We start from the raw sequence: 14266 nt of genomic DNA on the forward strand, positions 1-14266 counted from the left end.
GAAAGCTGTGTTGGTGGCCATAAAGTTAATGGTTATTTACATTTATACAATAAAGTAATTTTGAGGTTTTTTTTCATACTTTCAGCCAACTTAAAATTTTAATTTTAGTTATATTAAACAAACTAAACTTTCATTGTAAGGTTACTACAAAAAGTAATTTTCATGAAACCATAATAGGTTAGAAGGGAGCAGTATTTTACTTTTGGGTTATGCAAATTATTGAGTTGGAAAAACTGAAAACTTTAAGTTGGCTTGCCTTAATTTTAAGTTGGATTAATGCAAAATGTTGATTTGAGAAAAATGTAATTATTGAGTACATTTGACTTAATCAATTGTGTTAATTGAACTTATTAACTTAATTTCAAAGAACTTAGGTATTACCAATTGAAACAATTCAATTAAGTTGGTCCAACTATTTTCTTTTTTCAGTGTAGTTTGAACATCATGGCTCACACTGAGCAGAGAATCCTTTCAGTGTATAAACCGACAGTTCAGCAGTTTATTTCACAGCAAAAGGAGCAGCTCAATAATTTACCTAGTAGTATCACATCTTAATATACTGTTCTCACTCCAAACTGTCTTTGTGGGTTTTTGTCACAGTGTTTAAAATAGTAATAACAACCGGATAAAGCTACTTAATGCACACGATTCTCACTAATCTACAATCAGTTTTCTGCATCAGAAAACATGCAGAGCTTAAATTGTTGTCTGTGCATGCTGAGAGATGCAAACCAGTTTTTCTTGTTCCCTTATGAATTGCAGACAGTGCCATGAGCTCAGGTATGTATTAACAAAGAACCATGGTTTGATGAGATGAGTATTTAATCATTAGTACTTTTCAAAAGAACTTTTCAGGATGAATAAATCTCTCTTAAACGTACAACTTCCCATCGAGCAGTTGGATCTAATGTGACAGACTCAGGGAACACCATGATAATCATCAGAGATGGAGAATATATTCCTTTTATGTAGTCCAATGCACTGAACAGTAATGCATTCATTTGTTATCAATCGTATATTTCAAACAGAGTGCACATCAGTCGACGATAATTACTAAAAAAAACGTGTTTCTCTTTTTTTCAGTCATCAGTCTCTACCTCCTTGCAGTCCCGTCATCCTTTTAGTTGGGAAACATTGTCTATAGAGCCTTTAGGGTCCATTTTATGCAGCAGAAAGTGTCCTTGCACCTGAGCAGCGCTAATCTCAGTGTGTGTAGCCAACGCTTGTTCTGCAAAACGCTCTGCCTCAGAGGCGGCCACGTCCGGGTAGAACCGCCTGAACATCTGTTCAAGCTGACTGTGAGTGCAGTGTCCAATATACTGCTTCAGGTCAACACGGCCGGGTCGGATCAGAGCTGCATCTAACCTGTGTGCAGAAAATATATGCATGACTGATAATGATACAGAAAATACAATACATGAAAGTGAATTACTTTTCCCCCCTCTAGGTGGTAGAAAAACAGGCTGATAACAGATTACTGACATAATATCGTTTTAAAATGTTTTTTTAGCAGTCACACTCCACAACTGTAGCTACTTTCCAAATCTTTCGAAGGAACAGCAATATAAGTTCTCACTTGTGTCCAATATAAGGACCTAGTTTACACTTTCAATTCAAATTAGAAAAAAACTTTATTTGTCCTCGCGCAGGGGGGGGGGCAATTCAAAGGCGCATAGAGCAGTTGCAAGAAGAAAATATATAATGAAATGAGGAGCAGCAAAGACAGTGCAGACGGGTATTTCCTAAAACGGTTCATTTCCTTCAAGGTTCCTCAAAAAAGGTGTACAACAAGAGCTTTTAACATTTAGGAGAATCAGAAACCTTAATAGAATAATACATTTGGCATCAGGTTATCATTTATCATTAACAGAAAATGAACACAATTAGAAGAAGTGATCTTTTAGCAGCTCGGGAGACTTACCAAATGTAGTCTGGCTGCTGGACTTTTTGTAGATGTTTTGACTAACTGTATTTTTCTTTTCACACATTACTTCAGCGTATACTTAAATCTCACTGAAAGTTACCTTATTTTCCTTTCTCATTTTGTTGTATTTTTGCTTCAATTGCTTTGTTTTTAATTTCTTCTTCTTCCATACATGTTTCAATAGAATTACATTAAAAAAAACGTTTTCTTCCAACGGTACCTTTCAATGAAGTTGGTGGTCATAAAAACGATCCTGGCCTCAGATGAAGCCACTCCATCCAGAGAATTCAGCAGGCCGCTAAAGGTGAGTCTCCCCATTCCCTGGAAGGCCAGAGGGTCTAGAAGGGAACGAAAACCGCAAGACACAAATAAAGAGTTTGTCCGAACAAACCCTGCTCTACAAGCCGTCTCAAAAGTTGCATCTATCCATTCTTCATCCAAACACAAGGTTTATCCTCTTTTTTTTTTTTTTTTACATTGGTTTCCATCAACTGAATTGCCTACCCACCAGCCGCTTTGTACTCACTCTCTGTTGGAAGCAGATCTCTGCTGACAAAGGCAGCATCTACGTCCTCCAGCAGAATGATGCTCTGCTGCGGAGCCACGCTCAGGAGGTGATTCAGGCGGTCGTCTGAAAGGCTTCGATCACTCAGACTCATCAGACAGATGCTGTAACCCAGCTCACCTGCCAGAGCCGTGCTGAAATATGAAGAGTCACAAAGATGAAGAGTAAATTGTGCATAAGTACTTGGCATATAATCTGCCAGTAAGCTTCTGCCTAGGAAAGTATTCCAAAAGTGTACTCACATAAAGCTGCTTTTTCCACACCCAGGGGGGCCGTACAGCAGATATCCTCTTCTGTAGGGAATACCTGAGGGAGGAAATACTTCATTAACATAACCATACAGATGACCAGGCCATTTAAGGTAGGAAATGTATTCATTTTAATCATTTCTGTTGTTTTTTGCAAGAGCAACTTTCTATCTTCAATTTTTTTTTTGCTGTCCTGATCTCTCTTTTTTCGTTTCAGTTTCTTGACTACACCTCTTTTTGTCTGCTTGTATTGCAGTTTTGAGCAGGAGGTGCCTTGATGATGCATTCACGTGCATCATAGGACTCCAAATGTTTTGGGGCAGCTGTCGTTTCCAGCTCTCAAATTTAAAAAATGGTCGGTGAATGCATCATCAAGAAAGACCCTTTTAACAAGCAAAAACCTTATTATGCTTCCACACAACATGAATAAACTGAGCGTCCAACAGGTCACCCTACCTCTGTCTGTGTACCACTTGGGGTTTCCAATAAACTCCTTCACATCATCTACGATCTTTTCCCCAACGCCATCCTCCAGGACCACAGAGCTGAGGGGTCTGCGTCGCCGAGGAAACCCAAAAGGCCTCCACTCAGCACCCATGGCCGTGTACATCACTGTCCGCCCCTCTTCCTGCTTCAGGGCCAATTCTCTGGCTGCAAAACAAGAATGACAAATCTGCTCAACGACCTCTTAAAAAAAAAGGTAAAGAAAACACAACAGTGTACTGCAGCTCTCAAACAGAATATCAGGGCCTTTCACCTTCTTGTAATATATTGAAGAAAATCTGTCTGTCTCTGCCTAATGCGGTGAAGGTCACAGACTCCCACGGGGTCCCAGTGTGCAGATCCACCATCTGCTTCTCTCTGGTCCTCTCCACCCTGATCCACTTCCTCCCATACCTGCAGACCACAATGGTTTAATTAGACATCATTGATTATTACCATTATTCACTTTTAAGGGTATTGGTGAAGTGCTGAAATAGACTTCTAAAAAAAAAAAAAAAAAACTCTTCTCACCAGATGATGTGGTTCCCAGGGCTTGGGTGGAAGTCAAACTGCGTGTGAACCCGTCCGCTCTCATGAGCCAGGTAGGACGTCTCCACGCTCAGGTGTTGAGTGTGTCTGGCGTGCTTGGTGATCCAGCTCAGCAGCCAGTGGTAGCTCTTATCTCTGCTGGGGACCTCCAGAGTGATCATGTAGTTCCTGCGAAAGAAGACCATCCCCACCTGGGCTCCTTTCCTGGCCACTGCCAACGCTGTGCCAACACCAACCAGTCCAAAGCCAGCCCCAAAGTATGGGTTGTCCTTCAGGCCGTCCAGAAAGTCTGACAGGGGCATGTTGCTGGTGCACAGCCTCCAGTGAAATCAGACTGGAGTTGTTCTTTGCAGGAGCACAGAGCTGCAAACTCATTCAATCTGTGACATGTACAGATTGCTGGGACATGCACTAGTTATGCCAGCATCCAAAGAGAGACGCTTTGTCACTGATACCTCACATGTGGTGATACTTTCTTCTGATGAATGCTGTCATGTGAAGTCAGGAAAATAACATCCCACGGATTCACCGGATTTATCTGCAACTCGTGTCGCTGTGTTGGAGACTATCCACGCAACCTACACAGATAAACCTACAGGAAGAAAAAAAAAAAACAGTCCTCATGCGGGCATGATGTGTGAATCTGCTCCATATGTTTCAGTAGTGGAAGCGACCTCTGCTTACACCTCCTGTGTTTGACAAATATACTTCCGACTTGTCGCCTGCTCTCAGACATTCGTTCCTCCTTCCTTGAATATTATTTCATCGCAAGCCAAGGTAAAAAAAAACAAAAAACCCGTACATGGATAAAAAAAAATGAATGTAGGATGATAATGTAGTTTGTGCATTTTGCTGTAAACTGCACGGACCGAAAAAGGTAAATGAATAACCAGAAGGAACTGAAGACTTGATCAGATACTACGGAAATTAAAAATGTGCTAGCCTAGCATTAGCACAGCCAATGTTAGCAGTGATGTTACATGTATAAATACTACTTTTTTTGTTGTTGTCATAAATAGTCAAACCTCAGCTGCAATTAGTATGAATGAAGACGGCTCGTTCCGTAGAAGAAGAAAAACAACAACATGCACAAGTGCACAGGGTTGAGCTCGTAGTTATTGGTGTTGTGTTTTTCAGATACAATAAACAGAGGAAACTCAGGCAGTAGGTTGGAAATGTAAAATGTGCTGCAGCACTTGTGCAGCTTTAAAAACTAGCTCCTCCTGCAAGCACTAAAATTGTAATTCTCAAAACGTCAATTGTCTTTTTTTAAACCTCCATTATAAACTTTAATAAAAACTTTTCACACTGCCTCTCAAAACTCACAACACCTAACTCATTTGTGGATACTTACTAATAGTCATTTGAACTTGATTCATGTACAAAAATGAGTCAGTCTTACCTTTTTATCAGTGTCACATTATAACTGCATGGTGTGCTCTGTGTTTCCAGAGACAATGGAGCGTCATCAGTGTACAAAATGTGGACAGAGTTTCTCGGACAGCGCCTTATTTGCTTCTCACCTCTGTTCAGAAAGGTTGACCGCTCCATCGTGTGAAAAACAGTTGAGTAACTACACATGCTCTCAGTGCACTCAGGCTTTTTCCAAGCCTGGTGTCCTAAAACGCCACTTCAAAATCACCCACAGTGGACATGACCCTAAAGGCCCATTCACCTGCAGCGAGGAAGGCTGTCTTTTCAGCAGCATGGACCGACAGGAATATCAAAACCACTCGATGGCCACACATGGTCTCACTCTTATTCCTTGTACTGTAAAGTCCTGCAAAGTGTCCTTCGTCACACAGGAGGAGATGGAGAGACACTTGCGGGGCCACATGCCCTTTGGCTGCTTTCAGTGTGAGTTTGTCTGTCAAAATGAAAAAGACATGAGTCAGCACCTCTTGGAGCACGACCGTCTGCAAACTGTCGCTCAAGGTAAACAGACACTTTGATACACTAATGCAGAAGTCTTATCTGTCTTTCCATTAAACCTGCACTCTATTTAAAATGGTTTGATTTTGTCGGCCATAGCTGTGGTATCATTTCACGTTCATGTTTTTGCACATCTGTTCATAGGAGTTGAGACTGCAGGCACAGCTGTATGCAGGAATGGACGCCAGCAGCCTGAAGTCTCCAGCAGATCAAAAAGAAAACTGATATCCAACTCAACTCCATCATCACCAGAGGAGGGGAATGATGAACGACATGAGAGGCAAAGGCATAACATAAAAAGAGTGAGAACAGAAAGAGACAAACCTTCAGTAGTGGACACTGCACCACTGCCATCCAAAGGTACGTGTAGATTATAGTGAGCAGGCGTCAAGTTCATATAAAATATCAAAAGCAAGACTCTCAAAATAAGTCATCAGTGCAAAATTAAAAAGATGTTGTTTTAATGTTTTTACTCTACGGGACAATAAGACCATAGACATGGATATGTGCACTGTGTAGAGGTGCTGGTGTCATATTGAACAAGTTCCCTAAATTGTGCAGGAAAGTGTTAAGCCAAATCTTTTTTTTTCTACATACCATGCAAAAGTGTCACATTAACATTTTACTTCACTGATATTGAGGGATTTCAAAACATAAAATTAGGTACAAATCAATGTCTTTCTCCAACAAACTATACAGCTTACACATAGTGAAGCATGGTCAACCAATCCAGACGTTTCCGCCCATTCTAAATTTGTACATTTTCATAAGTAAGAAGAAGCTTGTGGGCCGTTACGGCTCAAAATAATTTTGTGAAAAAGTGTTTGACAGAATATAGGAAAACAGTGACACAAATGTACAAAGACAAAGTTGTCTTTCTTCTTGAAGTATGCTCAATCTCTTACAAAAGTAATCACATCTTTATTGAAATCTCTGTCATGTTCAAAATGTATTTATTTATTACGTTCTGTACCATCAGAGTACCTTGCAGAGGGATCAGAGCGCGTCTATCGCACACACACCTGCCCCAAGTGTCGCCGCTGCTTCAAGATGCGCTCCCACTTGCAGGAGCACCTGCATTTACATTTCCCTGATCCCAGTCTCCAGTGTCCCACCTGTCAACGTTACTTCACCAGCAAGAGCAAGCTACGCGTTCATCGACTCCGTGAGGCCGGTGAAAAGCTTCACCGGTGTCACCTGTGTGAGTATTCGGCCGTGGAGAAGAACGCAATACGCCGCCACCTCTCGAGTGTGCATGCCGCAGAAAGTCAGGACGGTCAGAGTTACCCTTGTCCCACCTGTGGTCAGAGCTTTCTCCAGAGCAGGTCGCTCAAGGCTCACATGAAGACGCACAACATCCTGTCGGACAGCAAGCTGACAAACTGCTTCAGAGAGGGTTGTTCTTTCCAGAGCTCGTCACACAAAGAGCTTCTGAAACACTCTGTGGATGTGCACGGAGTCAGAGCTGTAGAGTGTCGCCATCACGCCTGCGCAGCCGTCTTTGAAAGTGAGACAGACATGCAGGCTCATTATCGGACACACCTGGCCTACCACTGCTCACACTGTGATTTCTCCTGCTCCAATAAAGCCCTCTTCCTCCAGCACCGGCGGCAGGGTCACCCAGGGAGCGACAAGCTTTGCTGCGACTTCTGCTCCTTCGCCACCTTTAACCCCGTGGAGTTTGAGCGGCACGTCGGACACCTGCACGCCAACGAGAAGATTCACCGCTGCTCTCAGTGCAGCTTTGTGACGTCCCACAAACGTGGCCTGAAGAGACACATGTTGATGCACAGTGGTGAGGAACACACTTTTAATGCTCGGATGGCTTCCCCCCCCCCCCTTACAGTATGTCTTGTATCTCCTGATCTACTCTCTCCCTTGGTTTGCAGGTGAGAAGCCCCATAAGTGCAGCCTGTGTGACTTCAGGTGCAGAGATGAGTCCTACCTCTCCAAACATATGCTCACTCACTCAGACAGCAAGAACTTTATGTGCGCTGACTGTGGATACGTCACTAAATGGAAACACTACCTGACTGTCCATATGAGGAAACACGCTGGAGACCTCAGGTAGCTCGTTCAGAAGTTTCTCATTCAACCTTCGAACGTTTTTATTGGGACAGTACTACAGAATTATCCTAATTATGGTTTTATTTAAGCGATTATATGTACTGAATGCTGTAATTAAAACATGCTGGATGCCCCTTCACATCCATCGGTACGCTCACATATTTAGCCTGATCAGAAGATTCTCACATGCTTCAGCTGCTACACACGTTTCACCTTTAATGGGTTTTTTTTTTGTTCCTTTTCCTAAAATATTTTTGAGGATTAGTGAAATGTTTTAGAATAGCTCAAGTAGTCAAGCAGTCCCCAAACAGGCTGCAACACAATCCCTGCAGACAAATATGCTGACCAAAGTGTGTCCACTAAAAAGTTCTTGTTTGGGCCTCTGACGGACTTAAAAGTGTTAATTTTAAGTTTCTTGCAAAAGTAATTATAGGATATTTTCTTCTAGGGAAATTGACCCTTTATTCAAGATCCCTTTTATTAACCCTGAAGAAGCTTTTACATTTCTCTTCTTAAAGCTACCTTGCATACTTTCACCTTGCAGATCCCAGGTGTTACTATTCTACCACTGTCTTGATCGTCTGGTTATTTGTTTTTTTTTAGTGTTCGTGACTGAAGTTAAAGAATAAAGTTGTCATTTAGTTTGGATACTACAGAATCTTTTGTATATCCAATAACAGAAAAACTAACCAATGAGGGCGTGGGTAGACAAGAAACTCCTAAGTTCTGCAAGATGAAATTACTGTTATTGTCACTGGTTTGAAAAGGAGAACTTAACTTTAACTTGAGCCTTATATCTGTGTGGATCTTGTTGATACCATTTACATACAGTACTATAAATAAAAATCAGGAAATGGACTTATCTCGCTGCATAATTCTCCCTACCTTAACGTACCCACCTTTATCACAGCAGATCTACTCTTTGGTGTCTTAGGAGTGATAGCCCAAACATTAGGTAGTCACTTAGACAGCATGAAACACCAGCTGTAGTAAAGTGTGCAGATGTTTACTCTGCCCTCTCTCTTTTTATGGCTCTACTTTCTGTCTCCTCTCCCAGGTATCAGTGTGATCAGTGCTCCTACCGCTGTCACCGCATGGACCAGCTCAACAGCCACAAACTACGACATCAGGCCAAATCTCTCATGTGTGAGATTTGCGCTTACGCCTGCAAGCGAAAGTATGAGCTCCGTAATCACATGCTGGTCAAACACTCTGGAGAGGAGAAGCAGCCGTCCGTCTATAAGTGCAAATACTGCGCGTACACCACCTGCTACAGACAAGCCCTGCAAAACCACGAGAACTGCAAACACACCAAGCTCAAAGAGTTTCGCTGTGCGCTCTGCTTTTATTCCTCTTTCAGCAGCATCAGCCTCTTTCTGCACAAGAGGAAAACTCACGGGTACGTACCAGGAGACAAAGCGTGGCTCGAGAACTACGCAGCCAAGGAGAAGGAGAGGAACTCTGCTGAGTTCTTGCAGGACTTTTACAAGAAGCCTTCAGCAGCTCAACAGCAGCCCGGACAGTCAACTTCTGAAGGACCTCTGACATCTCAAAGGGAACAGCCTGATCTTTATCGCTCAGCAGATCAGAGTGCCAAGAAAGATACCGCGGATGGCTCAAATACTGTGGATGTTTTTGATGTTGGTTCTCAAGAGGTTGCGAATGAAGGGATTTCCGATGTTCCCACATCTGTCAACAGTTCAGAAGAGTACTGCACTCTTGTTTTAACAACACTATCAACCACTGACTATCAACATGAGGAAGAAAACTGTGCAAAGCAAACTCTAAACTCAAACAATTTGAACCCCACCAGGGCTGACCAATCACAAGAGAGAGCAGAACTCTCTGCATCTTCATCAGAAGCAGACGATGTAGACATGGCTGATGCAGAATGTGAACAAAGTGACACAGATAACCATGAGCCTCTCGATGGTACACATCAACTATTTGAACCTGGAGAGCATGTCACTCAAATACACGAGTTGGAGAATGATGACAAAACGACCAGTTCCTCTCTTCCGACTGAGAAAAGTCAGCCTCTAGAATCTGAGGTCCGTCTGAAAGAGATGAAGAAGCATGACCAGGACCAAGCAGAAGCCATGCTCCTGGAAGGACGAGTGCAGATGGTTGTGGTGCCGGCTAAAGACATTTATCACTGTGATAAGTGCTCTTATGTAACCAGTAAGGAGAGCACTTTGAAGAACCACCGCCAGGCTATGTGTCACGGTAGGACAAAGGGACATAAGTGCCAGTCCTGCGGTGCACAGTTCAAACAGAGGAGAGGTCTTGATAGCCACCTTGCAAAGAAGTGCCCCGCTGTCCAGCGGAAAACCAGGACATTTGTCGGTGTTTTGAATACATGTTTGACTACAGATAACGACTCAAGTGTAGGTCAGGGAGGATCCAAAGTGGATCAGGGAACAAGTTCCATTCGGACAGAAATTCTTCCTTCCCCACAAAGAATTAGCACAGAATCAGATGATCAGGTCTCTCATCAGCCAGAAGAGGGCGTGTCCACAGCTACACCGGATGTTAAAGTCCCTCATTCTTCAAGTGAGTCAGGACTCCAGAAGAGCAAAATACAGAGAAAGAAGGTTTCAGAACTTGCACAAAAGAAAGTGAAAACAAAGTGTTCAAGAGAAAGCAGTGAAAAGACTGCTCCACTGCATCCCCTTCACTCTAAAAAAGATGGAAAATTCAAATGCCAGCTGTGCAGTTTTTCGTCAGTTAAGCTTGCAACACTTGAGAGACACATCTCAACATGCCGAAAGAGCTTAAGGAAAACTGAGAATCAGGAATCGTCAGCTTTAGATGATGACGAGGAAGGCAACAAGTCTGTGCGAGGAAAAGAGGACGTTGTCAGAAAGAACAGTGAAGGCGATGGGACAGTCTCTGAGAAACATCGAACCTTCTCCTGTCCAAGCTGTGACTTCAAGTGCAGACAGAAAAGAGGGTTAGAAAGCCATAAAAAGAGAGGCTGCTTAAAACTCGATGAAGTCAAATGCACCAGCTGCTCAATTAATGCCAAATCTAAACATTCTTTGAGCTGTCAAATCCTGAGCGTCCATAACAAAAAGAAGTCTGCCGTAGCTGCATCTGAACGTTTGCAGTGCCAGCAGTGTGCCTTCACCTGTAAACAGGAGCGATGCATGGCACAGCATGTTGCGCTGAAGCACAAAGGTGCACGACCTCACCTGTGTCGATATTGTCCTTTTAGCACCACGAGGCGCTATCGCTTGGAAGAGCATGAGTCTCTTCACACAGGACTCGGCCGTCACAGCTGTGGCGTTTGCGATAAAACATTTGGAACTGTGACCAAACTGCGTCAGCACAAGACGCGTATCCACGACAAAGAGCCCACACACTTCTGCTCCCTGTGTGACTTCAGTGGCTACACGCTGGACGATGTGAGACGGCACAAGCTCAGATGCCACACGGGGGAGTTACACCACTCCTGCGGCCATTGTGACGCACAGTTTAGCTCTGAAGTTGCACTGAGAAAGCACTGTAAACGTGTGCACAAGCTCCAGGTCTCTTTTTCATGTAAGCAGTGTGACTTCACGTGTAGCAGCCAGACCTTACTGAAGAGCCACCAAGAAAACAAGCACCCTCAGGTGAAGTGCAGCACCTGCCAGGAAGCTTTTGAGACAAAAGAAAGCCTGGAGATCCATCAGAGAATCCACCTGGCACATCATTGTCAGCTGTGTCCGTTTGCTGCCAAAACAAAGCAGCTGTTAGCCCGACACCTTCTCAACAAACACGAGGAGGGGTCCCCGGAGGACAAGCCTCTCAGGTGCAGCGCCTGTCAGTTTGCTTGTCGGCACCAGCTGGTGTTAGAGCAGCACCTGCGCTCACACGGGGGGAAACGTCTGTACAAATGCACAGACTGCAAGTATTCAACCAGGAACAAACAGAAGATCACGTGGCACATTCGCATCCACACTGGGGAGAAGCCTTACAGCTGTGAGCAGTGCAGTTACACCTGCACCGATCCGTCCAGGTTAAAGGTACAGTACACTCAGTTTATTGATTATATGGTTCTTAATGGTCACGCTTTTTGAGTTACCAAAGATCACTTTTCAAAAAGTTCTGTTTTTAGTTGTAAAATCATTTTTCTCAAAGCAGTTAAAATGTGTATGACCGTCCTCAAGAAACAGAAAAGGGATTTTTTTCAACATGTGAAAATATTTCTTTAACTAACAGAGTGTAAACATGTTGTTTGTTTTTAGACACAATCCAAAACGTCTCTTTTAGTCACTTTCCTGCTTGCCACTTCAGTAGTACACTGAAGATAAGAAGTATTCTGAATAATTATTACAGGAAAACGAACCAACTATGTCACTTTAGTAGTTTGTTGCCTGGGCGGCTGTGGTTCTGTGGTTGAGTCGGCCATCTCTCAACCAGAAGGTCAAGGGTTTAATCCCTAGCTCCTGCAGCCACATGTTGATGTGTCCTTGGGCAAGACACTTACCGGTAGCCCCAAGTTTCTCCCACTGCTTCGTTAGTAGTGTATGAATGGGTAGAGTTAATACTGACGGACACTTCACATAACAGCCTCTGCCATTATTCTGTGAATAGGTAGATGTGACCTACAGTGTAAAAGCACTTTGAGTCGTCAGAAACTCAAGTCCATGTACTTTTTCATTTTGAAGTTCATTACCATTCAAACTTAATTGATACTTAAATCATTGCATTCATTTTTCTTTCGTTTCTTCCTGTTTTCTAACCATTTCTGCTGCAGCTTCACATGAGGGTTCACCAAGAGGAGAAGAAGTATCTCTGTCCGGAGTGCGGCTACAAATGCAAGTGGGCAACTCAGCTGAAATACCACATGGCCAAACACACAGGTACCAGCCTAACATTAAGACTTTCCCCACTCTCTCTTTCTCTCTCTCTCTCTCTCTCCCTCTCTCCCTGGTTTCTTTAGTCTGTCCTGTCTTTAAAATAAAAAAAAATCTTTTAAAAAATTGGTGAAAAAGCCTGGGCCTAAAAAAAAAAACATAGGTCATGTTATGTACTTGATTTTTACTTACAAATTTGTGCTAATGATGTCCACATATTTATTAATAAATGTATTCATGTTAACCTATTCCTGTAGCTTGGGCGAATAACACACGTGTTTATCCTCTGCAGGAGACAAGCCGTATGCCTGTGATGAGTGTGAGTACCGCACAAACCGAGCAGACGCTCTCCGTGCCCATCGAGACACGCAGCACTGCAGCCTGCGCCCCTTTGTCTGCGAGAAATGTGGTAAAGCCTTCAAGACTAGTTTTGTACTGAAGACCCACCAGCGTCAGCACAGCGACGACCGGCCCTACACGTGTGGATTGTGCAGCAAGGCCTTCAGGTGGCCGGCCGGTCTCAGGCATCACTTCCTCTCACACACCAAGCAGCAGCCTTTCTGCTGCCGTCACTGCTCCTACAGAGCCAAACAGAAGTTTCAGGTGGTCAAACATTTAAAGAGGCATCATCCAGAGGTGTCAGCAGAGCAGGGCGTGGTGAGGGACTCTGAGGCAGGGAGTCTGACCCTGAAGGAGGCAATGCAGGAGAGGCTGGAGGAGAGAGAGGCAGAAGAGGTGGAGGAGGAGGAAGGGACTGCTGAGGAGGGACAGGACGAGGAACATGGAGTAGTTGAAGAGCATGTGCAAAGAGAGGAAGACTTTAAGAAGTAGCCCTGGAGAGTGGGCACAGTAGATGCAGGGAAATAAAGATGTGTTGGAGTTTGAAAGATTGAAACTTAACAGAGACATACAGTTTGTGCAGGCCATGAACCAGTTGTTGTCTGACCTTAAGATTTGGCCTAGTCATAAGATCCTGTTCCGATATTCTCACAGAAACACACCTTACACCACCTGTTCAGATAATGTTCTTTATTTAGTACACATCCTGTGGTTGTAAGTCCATCATCAAATCCAACAGCAACTTTTCCCTCGCCATCGATGGCTCTACAGTGCTCCCTTTGTCTGAGCTCCTTCACCGACACAATCCCACCCGCTCTCTCAGGTCTGCAGATGCAAACCCACCCTCTGGAACTCACTCCCAAAAAACACCAGAGACCCCCCCCCCCTACTCACTTCCTTCAAGAAATCCCTAAAAACTCAACTCAGCTAGGTGTTTCTTCTGCCATCTGAATCTGCCTTCTCACCATAAACAATAGGACATATTTCAAGAAAATACCTCTGTCCCTATCAAATGAATAAATTTGATTATTAAGTGCTTTAATACGTTGTTCAAACTGCTTTTGAAGAAAAAATCTAAAAGAATGAATGAGTCAAAAAGTTTTGTCAGTGAGTGAAGTTTACTCTATGGTGTAGATTCATTCATAAAGTAATAATAACTTTATTTATAGAGCACCTTTCAAGAACAGAGAGTCACAAAACAAAACATGCAGAACTTTAAAAGTAATTACAAGAACCTTGAATTAGAGTAATATGTGACCTTTTGCAGGACCTGGTTTATAGTCTGGCTGCAGCATTTTGTTCTAGTTGTAAACAGTTA

The 14266-nt window shown here is 43.3% G+C and overlaps 2 protein-coding genes across 2 annotated transcripts; one reads left to right on the plus strand and one right to left on the minus strand.

Moving 5' to 3' along the window:
- Positions 1–947: 947 nt before the first annotated feature.
- bcs1l (BC1 (ubiquinol-cytochrome c reductase) synthesis-like) lies at positions 948–4868 on the minus strand. The gene is made up of 7 exons (XM_020633177.3): positions 3752–4868; positions 3495–3634; positions 3194–3388; positions 2732–2795; positions 2451–2623; positions 2145–2262; positions 948–1365 (listed from the first exon to the last, which is right to left on the minus strand). Exons 1-7 carry the CDS (start codon positions 4069–4071, stop codon positions 1113–1115), a joined length of 1263 nt encoding a protein of 420 aa, XP_020488833.1. The 5' UTR covers positions 4072–4868; the 3' UTR covers positions 948–1112.
- znf142 (zinc finger protein 142) lies at positions 4446–13990 on the plus strand. Its single transcript, XM_029277213.2, has 8 exons — positions 4446–4546; positions 5222–5704; positions 5846–6061; positions 6681–7496; positions 7591–7768; positions 8826–11775; positions 12510–12615; positions 12902–13990. The coding sequence occupies exons 2-8, from the start codon at positions 5227–5229 to the stop codon at positions 13438–13440; spliced, it is 5283 nt and encodes a 1760-aa protein (XP_029133046.2). The 5' UTR covers positions 4446–4546; positions 5222–5226; the 3' UTR covers positions 13441–13990.
- Positions 13991–14266: the final 276 nt, after the last annotated feature.

The sequence above is a fragment of the Labrus bergylta genome, chromosome 13 (genome assembly GCF_963930695.1).
Source record: "Labrus bergylta chromosome 13, fLabBer1.1, whole genome shotgun sequence".
Classification (NCBI taxonomy): Eukaryota; Metazoa; Chordata; class Actinopteri; order Labriformes; family Labridae; genus Labrus; species Labrus bergylta.

Coding starts and splice junctions, on each gene's coding strand:
- bcs1l (XM_020633177.3), bottom strand. CDS start 4,071: ATGCCCCTGTCAGACTTTCTGGACGGCCTGAAGGACAACCCATACTTT. Junction 2,263..2,450: donor AGATCTGCTTCCAACAGAGA/GTGAGTACAAAG, acceptor GTTCCCTTCTAG/ACCCTCTGGCCTTCCAGGGA. Junction 1,366..2,144: donor ACCACCAACTTCATTGAAAG/GTACCGTTGGAA, acceptor TTCTGCACACAG/GTTAGATGCAGCTCTGATCC.
- znf142 (XM_029277213.2), top strand. CDS start 5,227: ATGGAGCGTCATCAGTGTACAAAATGTGGACAGAGTTTCTCGGACAGC. Junction 6,062..6,680: donor TGCACCACTGCCATCCAAAG/GTACGTGTAGAT, acceptor CTGTACCATCAG/AGTACCTTGCAGAGGGATCA. Junction 11,776..12,509: donor CCGATCCGTCCAGGTTAAAG/GTACAGTACACT, acceptor TTTCTGCTGCAG/CTTCACATGAGGGTTCACCA.